General features: G+C 44.8%; 1 protein-coding gene across 7 annotated transcripts in view; it reads left to right on the top strand.

The window, feature by feature from the left end:
- The window catches only part of LOC140734734 (netrin receptor UNC5D-like), an 820373-nt gene that overhangs the window by 569838 nt on the left and 235957 nt on the right, over positions 1 to 14578 (top strand). For all 7 annotated transcript variants that reach the window (XM_073059143.1, XM_073059196.1, XM_073059151.1 and 4 more), the window contains exons 5-6: positions 2678 to 2858; positions 5439 to 5606. In XM_073059143.1, the coding sequence (XP_072915244.1) occupies positions 2678 to 2858; positions 5439 to 5606 (349 nt within the window). The remainder of the gene's footprint in view (positions 1 to 2677; positions 2859 to 5438; positions 5607 to 14578) is intronic.

Consider the following 14578-nt stretch of genomic DNA (forward strand, 5'->3'; position numbering starts at 1 on the left):
TGCATCAACTAACACCCCTGGCATGGTATTCCACATACCCACTACTCTCTATGTGTTAAACCTACCTCTGACATCCCCCAGTTACTTTCCTCCAATCACCTTAAAATTATGCCCTCCTTTTTTTTTGCCATTCCTGCCCTGGGAAAAACTCTTTGGCCAACAACTCAATCAATTTCTCTTATCATCTTGTACACCTCTATCAAGTCACCTCTCTTCCTCCTTCGCTCCAAAGAGAGAAGCCCTAGCTAACTCAACCTGTCCTCAAGCTCTCTAATCCAGGAAGCCTCCTGGTAAATCTCCTCTGGACCCTCTCTAAAGCTTCCCCATCCTTCCTATAACCAGAACTGAATGCAATATTCTAAGCGTGTTCTAACCAAGGTTATATGGAGCTGCAACATTAACTTGCAGCTGTTGAACTCAGTCCTCCAACTATTAAAACCAACACACCATTAACCTTCTTAACCACCTTATCAATTTAAGCGGCACCACTGAGGGAATCTATGGACGTTAGCTCCAAGCTGCCTTTGTTTATCCACAAGGATATTCAATCCTGCCACTAACCCTGTATTCTGCCTTCAAGTTCGACATTCCAAGTTGAATCACTTCACACTTTCTCCCGCATCTCGTCTCTTCAATTTTCCTATCAGTAGAGGTTAACAAGTGTTTGGAGAATGTGACAGCTGGAAGAAAAGCCTTCAGGATAAGCATTTACCCATTCAAAAGTGACTTGAGGAGAAATTTTCTCACTCAGGTAGTCATGAATGGTTGGAATTATCTCTCCCAGACATGCCTGGATACTTTGTTTTTTATAAAAGGTAGGGAATAGGAAACAGAAACAAACCCTTCAGTCCTCTGTCCAGGCCAAGCATCAAGCTTCCACTTTTAGACTAATCCTACCCTAACCAATTTTGCTCTTCTCACCCTCCCATCAACTCAGCCCCAATATATGGCCACTCACCTACACCCCAGGGGCAATCGGTTGTGGTCTCTTGTATACGAGGAGAAGGCAGGAATAGGGGCTGAGAGGAAATTGGATCGGCCATGTTGCCATGGAGGAACAGACTCAATGGGACAAATGGCCTAATTCTGCTCCTGTATCTTACGGTCTCTTACGGTTACTTCACCAAAAAGCACATCTTTGGGAACTGGAGCTCCCAGAGGAAGCCCTTAGGGTCGCAGGGAGATTGTGCAAACTACACACAGACAGATTGGGACTGAACTCAGGTCACTGAGCTGGGGTAGGGATTACACCAGTTGTACCTCTGTGCCTCCCCTTCATGTACAGGGTGATACATGTACATGCAATGGGTGGGTTGATCAGACCCCCGAAGCCCCAAGCCAATTAGATAATCCTAGAAATGTGGTAATAATTGGACACGCACAGCGAAATAACAAGCCTAATTTATTATCATGAAACAGAAAGCACATATAAACCACACAATATACTACCTGGTAAGTCACAAAGGTTTCCACAGATGTTTCAGGGTGTACGATTCTTAGTCTCCTCTTGATTGTTACTGTCGTTGGGGGAACTTCAAATTCCAACTCATGAAATCACTCTGGGTCTGTCCTCGACACTGATGATCACAGTTCCTCGATCTAGGGAAAGTCCCAAGACCCATCCAAAAGGTGGTTCAACAAATAGGGGTTCAATCCACGAGCATAGCAAGAGAGGCAGAGATAGATAAACTCTTTGGTCTTTTGGTCTCATGCCGTTAGTGCCCGAGGCCAAAGAGAATCCAGCAGCTATTAGCAAGCATTCACCAAGCGTACAGTGTTCAACTGGTACAGACACTTTTTTGTTATATAGAACCATAGAACACTACAGCACAGTACAGGCCCTTCAGCCCTCCATGTTGTGCCGACCCATATAATCCTTAAAAAAATAGTACTAAACCCACACTACCCCATAACCCTCCATTTTTCTTTCATCCATATGCCTGTCCAAGAGGCTCTGAAATACCCCTAATGTTTTAGCCTCCACCGCCGTCGCTGGCAAGTCATTCCAGGCACTCACAACCCTCTGTGTAAAAAAACTTACCCCTGATGTCTCCCCTAAACTTCCCTCCCTTAATTTTGTACACTTTACATGCTATGAGTTCACAAAGAGTTAAAGCATTGCTTGGAATTGATCAGACTTTCATGGCACAAAATTTAATACACCACAACACAGTGTGGTACTGTTACAAGCTGCCAGACAAGTCCTTCGAAAGGAAAAGTCTAGAGCCAACATTTTACAGCGCAAGCAATCGCTGATCGAGGTTCAATTCCCAGCACCGTCTATGAAGAGTTTGTACATTCTCTCCATGACCATGTAGGTTTCCTCTGGCTGCCCCAGTTCCCTCCCACATTCCAAAATACGTACAGTTAGGGTTGGGGTTCCTAAACTGCGGGCATATCATGCTAGCACCCGAAGCGTAGTGACATTTGGGGGCTGGCTCCAGGACAATCCCCTGACTATGTTCGTTGTTGACGCAAAGTGATGCATTTTGTTGTATGTTTCGATGTCTGTGTGACAAATAAAGCTAATCTTTTTAATCTTTAAAAGCAGATTAACCTGGGCGAACACCTTGGTCAGTATGGAGAAGATGGGCTGAAGGGCCTGTATCCATGCTGCACGACTCTATGAATCTGTGATATCCTTTCTGGGAGTCCATGCCTCTGCCTTTCCTTGCAGGTCGAATGGTTGAAGAATGAAGAGGCGATTGATCCTCAGCACGACCCCAATGTTTACACAACTGCAGAGCACAGTCTGGTCATTGAGCAAGCGCACCTCTCCGATTCAGGCAACTACACCTGCATTGCCTCCAACGTGGTTGCCCGGCGACGGAGTACTGTCGCCACGCTGACAGTCTTTGGTAAGAAATAGTATTGCACTCCTCATGTGTGGATATTGCGGTGATTAGCGTGCGTCTTTCCCAATCTCAGAACGTCCCTGCATCTTCTGAAGTGCAGCGACTGCTGTAACCCAGGAGATGTGCATGAAGCAAGATCCAGCAGAAAGCAATGGAGTGAGAGGTCACGTGTTGGCTTCAAGGGAATTGGGAAAGGTCCCATGTTTTCCAGCAATCCCGATAAGTCAGGCAGACTCCCATGCAAAGGATGGTGTTACTCAAGTGGGTGAACCCTCTCAGAACCTCGCTGCAGTGCCAGGTGAGGCCTGCCCTCGAGGCCTGCAACATGGAAGCAGGCACTTTGGGCCATCAAGTCCATGCTCGTTCGCACAAATCCCATTTTAAAGATTCACAGAACATGGAAACAAGCCCTTCCACCCAACTGGCCCATGCCAACCTAGGTGCCCATCCAAACTTGTCCTATGTGCCCACTTTTGGTTCTTCTGCTTCTAAGTCCTTCTCATCCATGTCCAGTACTGTGCAATAATCCTAGTAACATATATATAGCCAGTGTGCCAAAGACTTCTGAACAGTACTGTATTTGTCAATGTGGAGAAAAGAAAAAGAATGTAAATCTGGTGAGAACAAAGGATATTGGGGATGGCGAGGTCAGACCGCCACAGGAGGGGTGTGGGACAGGTGGCAGAAAAGAAGTGGGGGTGGTGTGGGTGCAAATACTCCCAGCCCTGAGACACCAGGCAAAGTCATTTGATTCTGAACAATTGGTTTATTGATCGTTACAAAATATCTCTCTGGTTTGGCCTGCTGATGCATTTTGCCCACATTCCCTCAGAGTTAAGCACTAACCTACACTAGGGGATACTTACAGCAGCAAATTAACCCACCTGAATGTCTTTAAGATGTGGGGGAAAACCTGGATGGTGCCGAGGGGGATTATGCAAATTTTCACAGGGTCCACCTGAGGTCAGCTTTGAATTTGGGTTTTTATTTATTTATATATGCAGCGCAGAACAGACCCTTGTGGCCCTTCGAGCTGTGGACCAGCAATCCCCGATTTAACCCTAACCTAATCACATGATGATTTACAACAACTAATTAACCTACCAACCCGGTACAGCTTTGGATTGTGGGAGGAAACCGGAGCACCCGGAGGAAGCCCAGGGGGTCACGGGGAGAACGTACAAACTCCTTACAGACAGCAGCAAGAATTGAACTCGGGTTGCTGGTACTGTGAAGTGTTGTGCTGACCTCTAGGCTACTGTGTCACTGAGCTGTGAGACCACAGCATTACAAACTACGCCTCTATGCAGCCCCGGTATGGACCTTCAAAGTAGATTTATTATCAAAGTGATAGTACTTACCTGAGGTTAATTTTCTTGCGGGCATTCACAGTAGATAGAAAGAAACACAATAAAATCTATGAAAAAAATGCACACAAGGCAAACAGACAACCAACGTGCAAAAAGTCTTTTGGCTCAGATTCATGGCTGAAACCTAGCCTGATCAACAGTAAAAATGTAATTTAAGTGAGTTGTGGTCATGGTAACCATTATTAAACTCTATCTGGGTTACCAATGTTCTTCAGGGAAGGAAATCTGTTATCCTTCTTCAACATGGGCTGTGTGACTTGACTCTGTGATCCACTCTCAACCATCTCCTCAGTTCCAGGGCAGGTCCTAGCCTCACAAAACCCAGGCAACATTCTTACAAACTGATGTAAGTTGGAATGGCAGTAAATGATGTAAGAACCTGGTGGATCAGCAGGATCTGTGGGGGCAAATGGAGGATCGATGTGTTTGCATCCAGACTTACGAGATCTTTGCCAGTACTCCTGGAAGCTGAAAACTTCTTCACTCAGAGAGTGGTGCATATAGGTGGAATGCTGCCAGAGGAAGTGGTTGAGGCAGGTAAAGTAATAATCTTTAAAAGACATTTGGACAAGTACATGGATAGGAATGATTTAGAGGAATATGGGGCCAAATGGAGGCAGCTAGGACAAGTTTAGGTGGCCATTCTGGTTAGCATGGACAATGTGGGCAGAAGGGTCTGTTTCTGTTCGGTATGTATGACCGAAAGTAAAAAGTTTTTTTTTGACTCCAGAATACACCATCAGCAGTCACTTGTGTTTTCTAAACACAAAAATACAACGGCAGATGCTGTGGATCAAAGAATACGTACACAACGCTGGAAGAACTCAGCAGGTCAAGCAGCATCCGTGAGAAAAGAGTAGCCAACGTTTCGGGCCGAGACCCTTCATCAGGAAACAGGACCCCTCCTGATGAAGGGTCTCGGCCCGAAACATTGGCTACTCTTTCCTCACGGATGCTGCCTGACCTGCTGAGTTATTCCAGTGTTGTGTACGTACTTGTGTTTTCTATAAGTACTAGCTTTGCCAGCAATGTCCTCCTCCTCTGAATGAGTACAGTTTTATGGGAATTGGAGGTCAAATTGCTTCAAGTGGTCAGTAAGTCAGGCAGTTTAGGGTGGTAAAAACAGAGAAGTTGTTTCAGATGGATGACCCGTCCCCAGCAGGGTCCAGTTCACAGAGCCCTTAACATGTATAACTGGATGTTTATTTTTCAGTCAACGGTGCCTGGTCCTCTTGGACAGAATGGTCGCCCTGTAGCGTCCACTGCGGCCGAGGGTGGCAGAAACGAACCCGCACCTGCACCAACCCAGCACCACTCAACGGGGGAACTTTCTGTGATGGGACCTCAGTCCAGAAGATTGTCTGCTCCTCTCTTTGCCCAGGTTAGAGCCTCCACTTCTCAATAAAACCGGCAAAACAAAATGTAAGTGATAAGATGGTTTAGCAAGCAAAAGAATTCCATGAAACAACCTAACAGTTCTGAAAACCCAGTGACAGATTGAAGTCTGAATCAGCATAGTAGCCCAATCAAAGCAATTGGTATTGTCATCGCACAGGGACATGTGTTTGATAGTCGTATCATTGAAACCTATACAAGGCTGAAAAACTTAGCAATTTCATCTGCTTGGCGGTGACAAATTAGCTAGTTATTTTTAGTAGAACAATAGTCACAAAAGATTGAAGCAGTTGAAGCTTACAAGGTTAAAACAAATTTCAGCAAATTCCTTCCTTCATCATAGCTATCAGCGAATTTGTGCCAATCCCGTGTCATCAGGGGAGAAGTGGGAATGACAGAATAAAGGCAAGAAATTGCAGGAAACACTTGCCGCTCTCCTGAGGAGAGTTAACACCTCAGGATCCTTCATTAGAAGTGTGAAATGTTTGAGACATAATGGGAACATGGAAGGGTGTGATCAGCGAGAGGTTCTTTGGCAGAAAGGTTGAGTCGAGGCCATGTGGGGTGGTAATAGGACACAAAGGAATAAGAAATAAACCCAAAATGATAAAAGAAGGATAGCCAGACGCTGCCGTTACATAAAATAGAACATAGAACAGTACAAACCCTTTGGCTCAGAGTGTTGTACAGACATATTAACCTACTGTGAGATCAATCTAACCCTTGCCTCCTACATAGACAAAGAATGCACACAATATGCTGGAGGAACTCAGCAGGCCAGGCAGCATCTATGGAAAAGAGTAAACGGTCAAGGTTTTGGGCCAAGACACTTTTCTATAGACGCTGCCTGGCCTGCTGAGTTCCTCCAGCAGTTTGTGCGTGTTGTGTTGGATTTCCAGCATCTGCAGATTTTCTCATTTGTCTCCTACGTAGGCCTTCATTTTTCTATCATTCATATACCTATCTAAGAGCCTCTTAATCCCTCTAATATATCTGCCCCTACAACCACCCCTGGCCAGGTGCTCCACACACCTACCACTCTCTGTATAATGACTTACCTCTGACATCACGCCTATACTTTCCTCCAGTCACCTTAAAATTACACCCCCTTGTATTAGCCATTTCTGCCCTGGGAAAAAGTCTCGAGTGTCCACTCCGTCAATGCCTCTTATCACCTTGTACACCTCTATCAACTCACGTCTCATCCTCCTTTGCTCCAAAGAGAAAAGCCCTAGTTCACACTGCCTGTAATGAGGATGTGTGTGTGGGGCACCCCAAGAGCACGGAGCTCTGAGCTTCTTAGAGTACCTGAACTGGTTAATTGTCATTTAACAACAGTTATTAATTGTTTAGAGTTCCTTGTGTCTTTCTTGAGCAACTCGCTCTTTGTAATGTGGTCTCCTGGTGCCTTTTCTCTAAGCTTGTTAAGTTTATTTTGAAAGGGTCAGGCATTCCATGTTACTTGTATTATTTAAGCGGATGCCTGTTTAGCACTAATTGCAGGGTCCTCGTTTAGAGAATGCCAAGTCACGTTGTGTTGCTCAGCCGAGCAGCTGATACTCTTTTGGAATTATTATGAATAAGTTCTCTTTGCTGACTCTACATCAGAGTCTGTCTTTCCTCCGCACTTGAGTTCCAATGTTGCCAGCACACAACGTGACATGGTCTATCTTTGTAAGACAGGTAATCCAGGCAGTATCCTGGTAAACCTCCTCTGCACCCTCTCTAAGGCTTCCACACACTTCCTATAAGGTGGTGACTATAACTGAACACAATATTCCTAATTTGTTATGGCATTAGCTTACAGAATTTGATACTGAGTCCTGGAATGCTGTAACGCGGACAGAAAACATTGTAAACAAGGAAATATTTCCCTTAGAATCATAGAATGGTTCCAGCACAGAAGGCCATTCAGCCCAATATGTTTGTGCTGTCCATCACAGAAGTGCCCAACCTTCTTACGTGGGTCTTTTAGAAAATAGGCTATACCTTTATTCTTCCTACCAAAGTGCATGACCGCACATTTGTCTTAACTGTATTCCACCTGCCATTTCATTGCCCGTTCATGCAACCTGCCCTACTCCTCCTGTAAATGGTTTGCCTCATCCACAGTACCTGTCCCTCTCCCTCGGTCTGCAAATCATGAGTAGGTGATCTTTTAGTGAGGCTGATTGACCAGGAGAGCAGAGAGAAGTCCCAAGGCTTCAATCCAAATAAATGTGTGTGATCTTGGGAGAGCAAATGGAACCTTGGTGTACCCCTCTCGACAGGGCAACACTCTATCAGTAGTTCACGGGAAGCACAGCCTATACAATACTCTGAGCTGGACTTAAGCCCACAAACTTGAAGCTCAGAATCTGGAACGTTATCTGAAGCAAAGCTGACAGCATGTGAAATGTTATTATGTGTGCAGCATTCGGGATGATGATTTTAGAAGGTGGGTTTTCCTGGCAATCAGGCATTTTTAATTCTATTTTTCATTCCCATTCCATGTCAGTCGATGGCCTTCTCCACTGTCACAAGCAGGCAGCAGCTCACATTCTGTCTGGGTGGCCTCCAACCTGAAGGCATGAACATCTATTTTTCTAATGTCTGGTAATTTCTCCCCTCTGCCCCTTCTCTCTTTTTTCCATTCACCATTCTGGCTCTCCTCTTAATCCTTCACTTCTCCTTTGAACTTCCCTCTGCTGGCCCTCCTCCTTCCCCATTTCCCCTGGTATATTCTCCTCTCCTATCAGATTCCTTCTTCTTCAGCCCTTTACCTCTTCCACCTACCTATCAATATCTATTTCTCTCATTTCCAGTATCCACGCACTTTTATTTCCCCTCATTACTCTGCCCCCCCTCACTGCTGCTCTACCCCTCCATTGCCCTCATGACCTGCCTATCACATCCTTTTGGCTCTCCATCTCCTTCCCTTTATTCCATGGTCTACTGACCTCTCCTATCTTCTTCAGCCTATCTCTTCTACCTATCACCTCCCAGCTCCTAACTTCATCCCCTACCCCCCACCCACTGACCTGGTTTCACCTATCATTTGCCAGGTGTATTCCTCCCTCCTCACCCACCTTCTCATTCTGGCTTCTTCCCCCCTACCTTTCCCGTCCTGAAGAAGGGTCTCAGCCTGATATATCGACTGTTTAAACCTCTCCATAGATGCTGCCTGACCAGCTGAGTTCCTTCAGCATATTGTACGTGTAGCTCTAGAATTCCAGCATCTACTGAATCTCTTGTGTTTATGATTTATTTTGAATGCTGAAGTATTCATTTTACAATCCTTCACTGACCACTAATTAATAGGATAAAGACCTTTCTCACCAATCTTACTGCGTATTGATTACACACATTCTGTCAATCCTTCACCACGAAAGTGGTTTGATAATCTGAACATGTTGCTGAGCAGAGTGGAAATAGTAATTCACAACAAGAAGTTATCATCAAAGCTGTTAAATGCTACATCAGCAGTGCTCTTTCCATGAAGTTTGCTTTCACTTCAGACAACGTCCACAAAAACTTTGGAAGTCTTTTGAGACATCATGCAACTGATGAGGTATTTTCAGCCTGAGATGTGAACTCTGTCTCTCTACGGAGTGTTTCCCGCTTTCTCTTTTTTTTTAATTGCAGATTTCCAGTGGCCGGAAGTTTTTTTCGAATTTCATTTACAACTTTATTCGTTTGTTATGTGCCATGTTGTATGACGTGGGCAATCATGGTTTTTCCGTGACTGTGATTGTTCTTGGCAAATTTTTCTACAGGTGTAGTTTTCCATTGCCTTCAATACTTCAATTGTTCCATTTAATATCAGAGAATGTACACAATATACAACCTGAAATTCTTGTTCTTCACAGACATACACAAAAGCAGAAGAGTGACAGTAAAAACGTTAAAATCCCAAACCCCCCCTACTCCACCTCTTACACACAAGCAAAGCAACCACACTCCCCCTCCCCCACTTATTTCTGCAAAAAAATGCATCAGCACCCTCCACCCACCAAGCAAGCAACAGCAAAACCCTCAAGGAAGACCATGTTTGGCACTACAATAAAAACTAGTTGTTCAGCGGACAATTCAACATATCACAGGCTATCTATCTCTCTCTCTCTCCCGCTAATAAAAGGACAGAGAGGTGAAACCCTTTCACAGCAAGAGGGGAGACCAACACAACTCACTGAGTTACGGTGCTGCGTTGCTTTTTCACAACTTCTCTGATTCAAGAATCAGCAACCAGCTCTTCCCCCCCCCCCCCCCCCACCACCAATGAGAGGAAGAGAGAGAGGGTACGCGATTCACCGAGCACAGAGCCCCTGACAGCTGATCCACTCTTCTGAATGTTCCATTTTCCTCCTGCAACACTGGCGTAGGATTGACTCATCCCCAGGGTCACAAAGCCTCAGAACCCCGAAGGCGCACTCATTTTCCAGCCGTGACCAAGATGGGTGTCCCCAGGCATTATCAACACTTTCAGAGATTGTCTGCCTGGCGTCAGCGGGTCGCATAACCAGGACTTGTGATACGCACCGGCTGCTCATACGACCACTCACTACCTGTTCCCATGGCTTCACCAGACCTTGATTCGGTGGGGGGGGGGGGGGGTTAACCAGGTGCTACACCTTTCTTAAGGGTAACCTACAGGCGAGTGGAGAGAAGGATCACCTTACACCTCGGTTGGTAGTGACATATCTCCACCCTATCGCCCATCTTTTACAAGAGGATGGATAACTGTTCACTTCAAAGGATGATGGTAGATGCCCTCTAATTAAACTGTGGGCTACTTCTCCTACAGAGACACCTCAATCTATGCCCAACACCGACTCTCACTTCCTCGGAGGACCTCAGCGCTTGCCCAGAGCCACTGTGCACTGGTTACTCCATCAGCTGATCTCTCAGACTAGACCAGATGGTCACCAGTCAGTTCCTCTGCATCCACATCCACCAGCTCTCAGGATGAGGTTTTCCATTCCAGGACTTTTCCAGAAAATGGAGCTTTCCTACCACTACTATAAAAGCTGCACTCACCTCCATCTCTTCCATTTCCTGCTCACCTGCTCACCCCATCCCACCCCAACATAGTAGGGGTCGGGTTCCCTTGTCCTCATCTACACCACGAGCCTCCACAATGCAACACATCATTCTCAGCGGCTTCCGCCACCTCCAGCAAGATCCCATCACCAAGCATTACCTTCTCCCCTCACCACCCCTACCTTTTGTTGGGACTTCTCTCCCTGCAACTTCCTTGTCTGGTCATCCCTCCCCACTGACCTCCCTCCTGGCAACTCTCCCCGCAAGTGTGACAAGTGCTACACCTGCCCCTACACCTCCTCTCTCAGGGCCACGAGCAGTCCATCCGCGTGGAGCTTTACGTGCAAGTCTGTTGGGGTCACCTATTGTACCTGGTGTCCCTGGTGCTGCCTCCTTTAAATCAATGAGACCTGACGCAGATTGGGGCCTGTTTCAATAAGCACCCTCACTCTGTCCATGGTAACAGCCAGGATCTCCTAGTGGTCACCCATTTCAATTCCACTTCCCATTCCCACACCCACATATCTGTTCACAGCCTCCTCTGCTGCCACAATGAGGACAAGAGCTGGTTGGAGAAGCAACGTTATACATTCCATCTTGGTATTCTCCAGTCTGGCAGCATTAACATCTACAGTACTGTGCAAACATTTTAGGCACATATATATATATATATATTGTTAAGGCATTGTACTGTATATCATGTCTTTTCAGTTAGCAGTTAACCACTTAATACTACTGATCTAATACACAGCTAAGTACTCTTATTTCTGTTTCCCAACCACCTTCCTAGTTAAACCAATAACAGTACTGTGAAAAAGTCATAGACACCCGAGCTATATGTTTGTGTGCCTAAGACTTTTGCACTGTACTGTATTCGTCTAACTTAGAACATAGAATAGTACAGCACAGTACAGGCCCTTCGGCCCACAATGTTGTTCCAACCCTGAAACCCTGCCTCCCATATAACACCCGCTTTAAATTCCTCCATATACCTGTCTAGTAGTCTCTTAAATTTCACTAGTGTATCTGCTTCCACCACTGACTCAGGCAGTGCATTCCACACATCAACCACTCTCTGAGTAAAAAACCTTCCTCTAATATCCCCCTTGAACTTCCCACCCTTACCTTAAAGCCATGTCCTCTTGTATTGAGCAGTGGTGCCCTAGAGCAGAGGCACTGGCTGTCCACTCTATATATTCCTCTTAATATCCTGTATCATGTCTCCTCTCATCCTCCTTCTCTCCAGAGAGTAAAGCCCTAGCCCTAACTTCCGGTAACCACTCACCTTTGTTTCCCCCTGTGTACCCCTCTCCCACCTCACTGCTTCTCATCACCCTCTGCTCCCCTCATGACTTGCCCACCATCTATTTTTGGTTCTTCATCTCCTTCCTTTTATTCCATTGTCTGCTGTCATCTCCTATCAGATTGCTTCTTCTTCAGCCCTTTACCACATCCACCTATCGCCTCCCAGCTTCTTGCTTCATTCCCCTGCCCCACCCGCCCACCTTCCTCATTACCTGCCAGCTTGTGCTTCTCCCCCTCCCCCACTCTTTTTATTCTGTATTTCTTCCAGTCCTGATGAAGGGACTCATCGATCGTCAATCTCCCCCCATCGATGCTGTATGTTGTTTTGAGTTGTTCCTGATTTTCAGCATCTGCAGAATCTTCTGTGGATGGTCTTCTATTGTTTCTTCATATCTACCATTATTGACCAAGCACATGTTTTTGTCAGTTCCTTCAATATTTCAACCAATTATGACGTGCCCCTGGGAAGCAGCTGTTGTGTCCCTGTTATTGTTTTGATCCTCAGGGTTCTTCCAGGAGTTAAGAAGAGCGAGCAGTCTTAGTTCTTAGTGATTGTTTATTTTAAAATACAAACAGATATACAAATACTAAGCAAACAAAGTAAAGTGTTGAGAAACAAAACAGGGATGAATGAAGTAGGTGAAGATAAAAAGTGAAGATGAAGATGACACCTCTGAAAAATCTTTTATAATCCAGCCAACAGAAATTCCTTAGATAAAAATAAACCAATCAATGGTTGCCCAATTGCATCATGTGTCATGTGCTCATACTTAGCCAATGAAAGATGTAATTGCTGTACCTCCTCCAGTAAGAACCACCACATACTGTGAAGAATACAGGAGTTTGTTTAAATAGTACAAGTTATAATTAAAATACAACTTCAGTAAATGTTCAAGTAATTATACTACAACTATAGTGTTACATTAATTCATCTAATATCTTATGAAATGTACTTTTAAAACAGTGATTTCCAACACAGCTCATCACTTAGAGTTTCCATTGAGGATACTGCAATGGTAAAGGAGGCTATTTAGTCCACTGTTCCCTGCTGGCTTTGAAAGTGCACATCAATTGGAGGATCGCTGATATCATGGAGCGTTATAGGCACAATCAGTCATATTGGACAGAGCAAGGTGACTTGAGTGTGCAGATGGTAGCTATAAATCAAACCTACTGAAACTTCACAATTAATTATCAGGGATTCTTATGATTCTGTCTCAGTTCAATGATAAATGGAAACATACTGTATTACTTTCAATTATTCATTTACTGTAACAGGTTACTAGGTCACACGAATGGTGGACTCTGAAGAATATCCTAAGGATACCCATTTATGTTCTATTGCCTTGTGTATGGCAAACTCTGAGCTCTGCTTCAATTTTGGCCGATACAAGTTAGGTAGGATGAATCAGCGTTGGAGATAGTGTGGAATTGATAGCTGGATCTTGAGCACCAAGGGTTAAATTGTAAACATTGCTGCATAAGCAAGGCTTTGAAATTTAGATGCTCCATTGCAATTTTTTGTTCAATTACTGAAGTATCGGGTAAGAGGAAAGAAATTATTTCTATTTGTTGGGCAATCTAGGCAGAAAAGTTAGAAACAGGCCTCTGAAAATGGGGGACAAGAGCAGTTTGGTTCAATAACTAAAATAGCAGCAGTGTAGTGGTTCAGAGATGTAAGCTTAATCCTCTCCATGGCAACTGGAGAATTTACATTCAAGTAATGAACCAAGAAAAAAAACTTGTGATGTTATCCGGATTGCTGCGAAAATCCATCTGATTTACAAATGTCCTTACCCAGTGTTGTCTATATGTGATTCCAGACTCAAGACTCTTGACTACCTCCTCAGTTCAGGCAGGTTAACTGATGGACTTCAAATGCTGACAGTTAGTTGCCAGCAACATCTAAATCCTGTGAATGAACAAATTTTTTAAAAATGTTCCTGATCCCTGAGTCTGTAAATCCCCAACATCAAAATCACTTTTGTAACTGTGAACAAGGCTAGGGCACTGAGCTTAGCCTGCTGTCAAATTCTGTGAGGGGCTAAAGATGTTTCTAAATGTCTCTGATCTACTGGTCTGGTTGATACTGGAGCATAGAGTGAGGTTATAAAGCATAAAGATGGGAGATTCTAACAGGATTAAATATGAATCTTACAGCACAGTAACAGACCGCTCAGCCCAACTAGTTCATGCTGACCAAGATTCCCATCCAATCAAAAACAAGAGAAAATCTGCAGATGCCGGAAATCCGAGCAACACTCAAAAACGCTGGAGGATCTCAGCAGGCCAGGCAGGCAGCATCTAGAAAAAGAGTTTAGTTGATGTTTCAGGCTGAAATATCGGCTATACTCTTTTTCTAGATGCTGCCTGGCCTGCTGAGTTCCTCCAGCATTTTTGTGTGTGTTGCTAAGATGCCCATTCAAGCTAGACCCATTTGCCCATGTTCAGCCCTCATTCCTCTAAACCAAGAGTTCCCAATCCAAGATCCATGGACCCCTCGGTTAATGATAGAAGTCTATGGCATAAGAATGGTTGGGACCCCTGTCCTAAACCCTTCTGATCCGTGGTCCTGTCCAAATACCTTTTAAACATTGTTAATGCACCTGCTCTAGTAGTTGGTCCATGTATGTA

Source organism: Hemitrygon akajei, chromosome 1, assembly GCF_048418815.1.
Source record: "Hemitrygon akajei chromosome 1, sHemAka1.3, whole genome shotgun sequence".
NCBI classification, from domain to species: Eukaryota; Metazoa; Chordata; class Chondrichthyes; order Myliobatiformes; family Dasyatidae; genus Hemitrygon; species Hemitrygon akajei.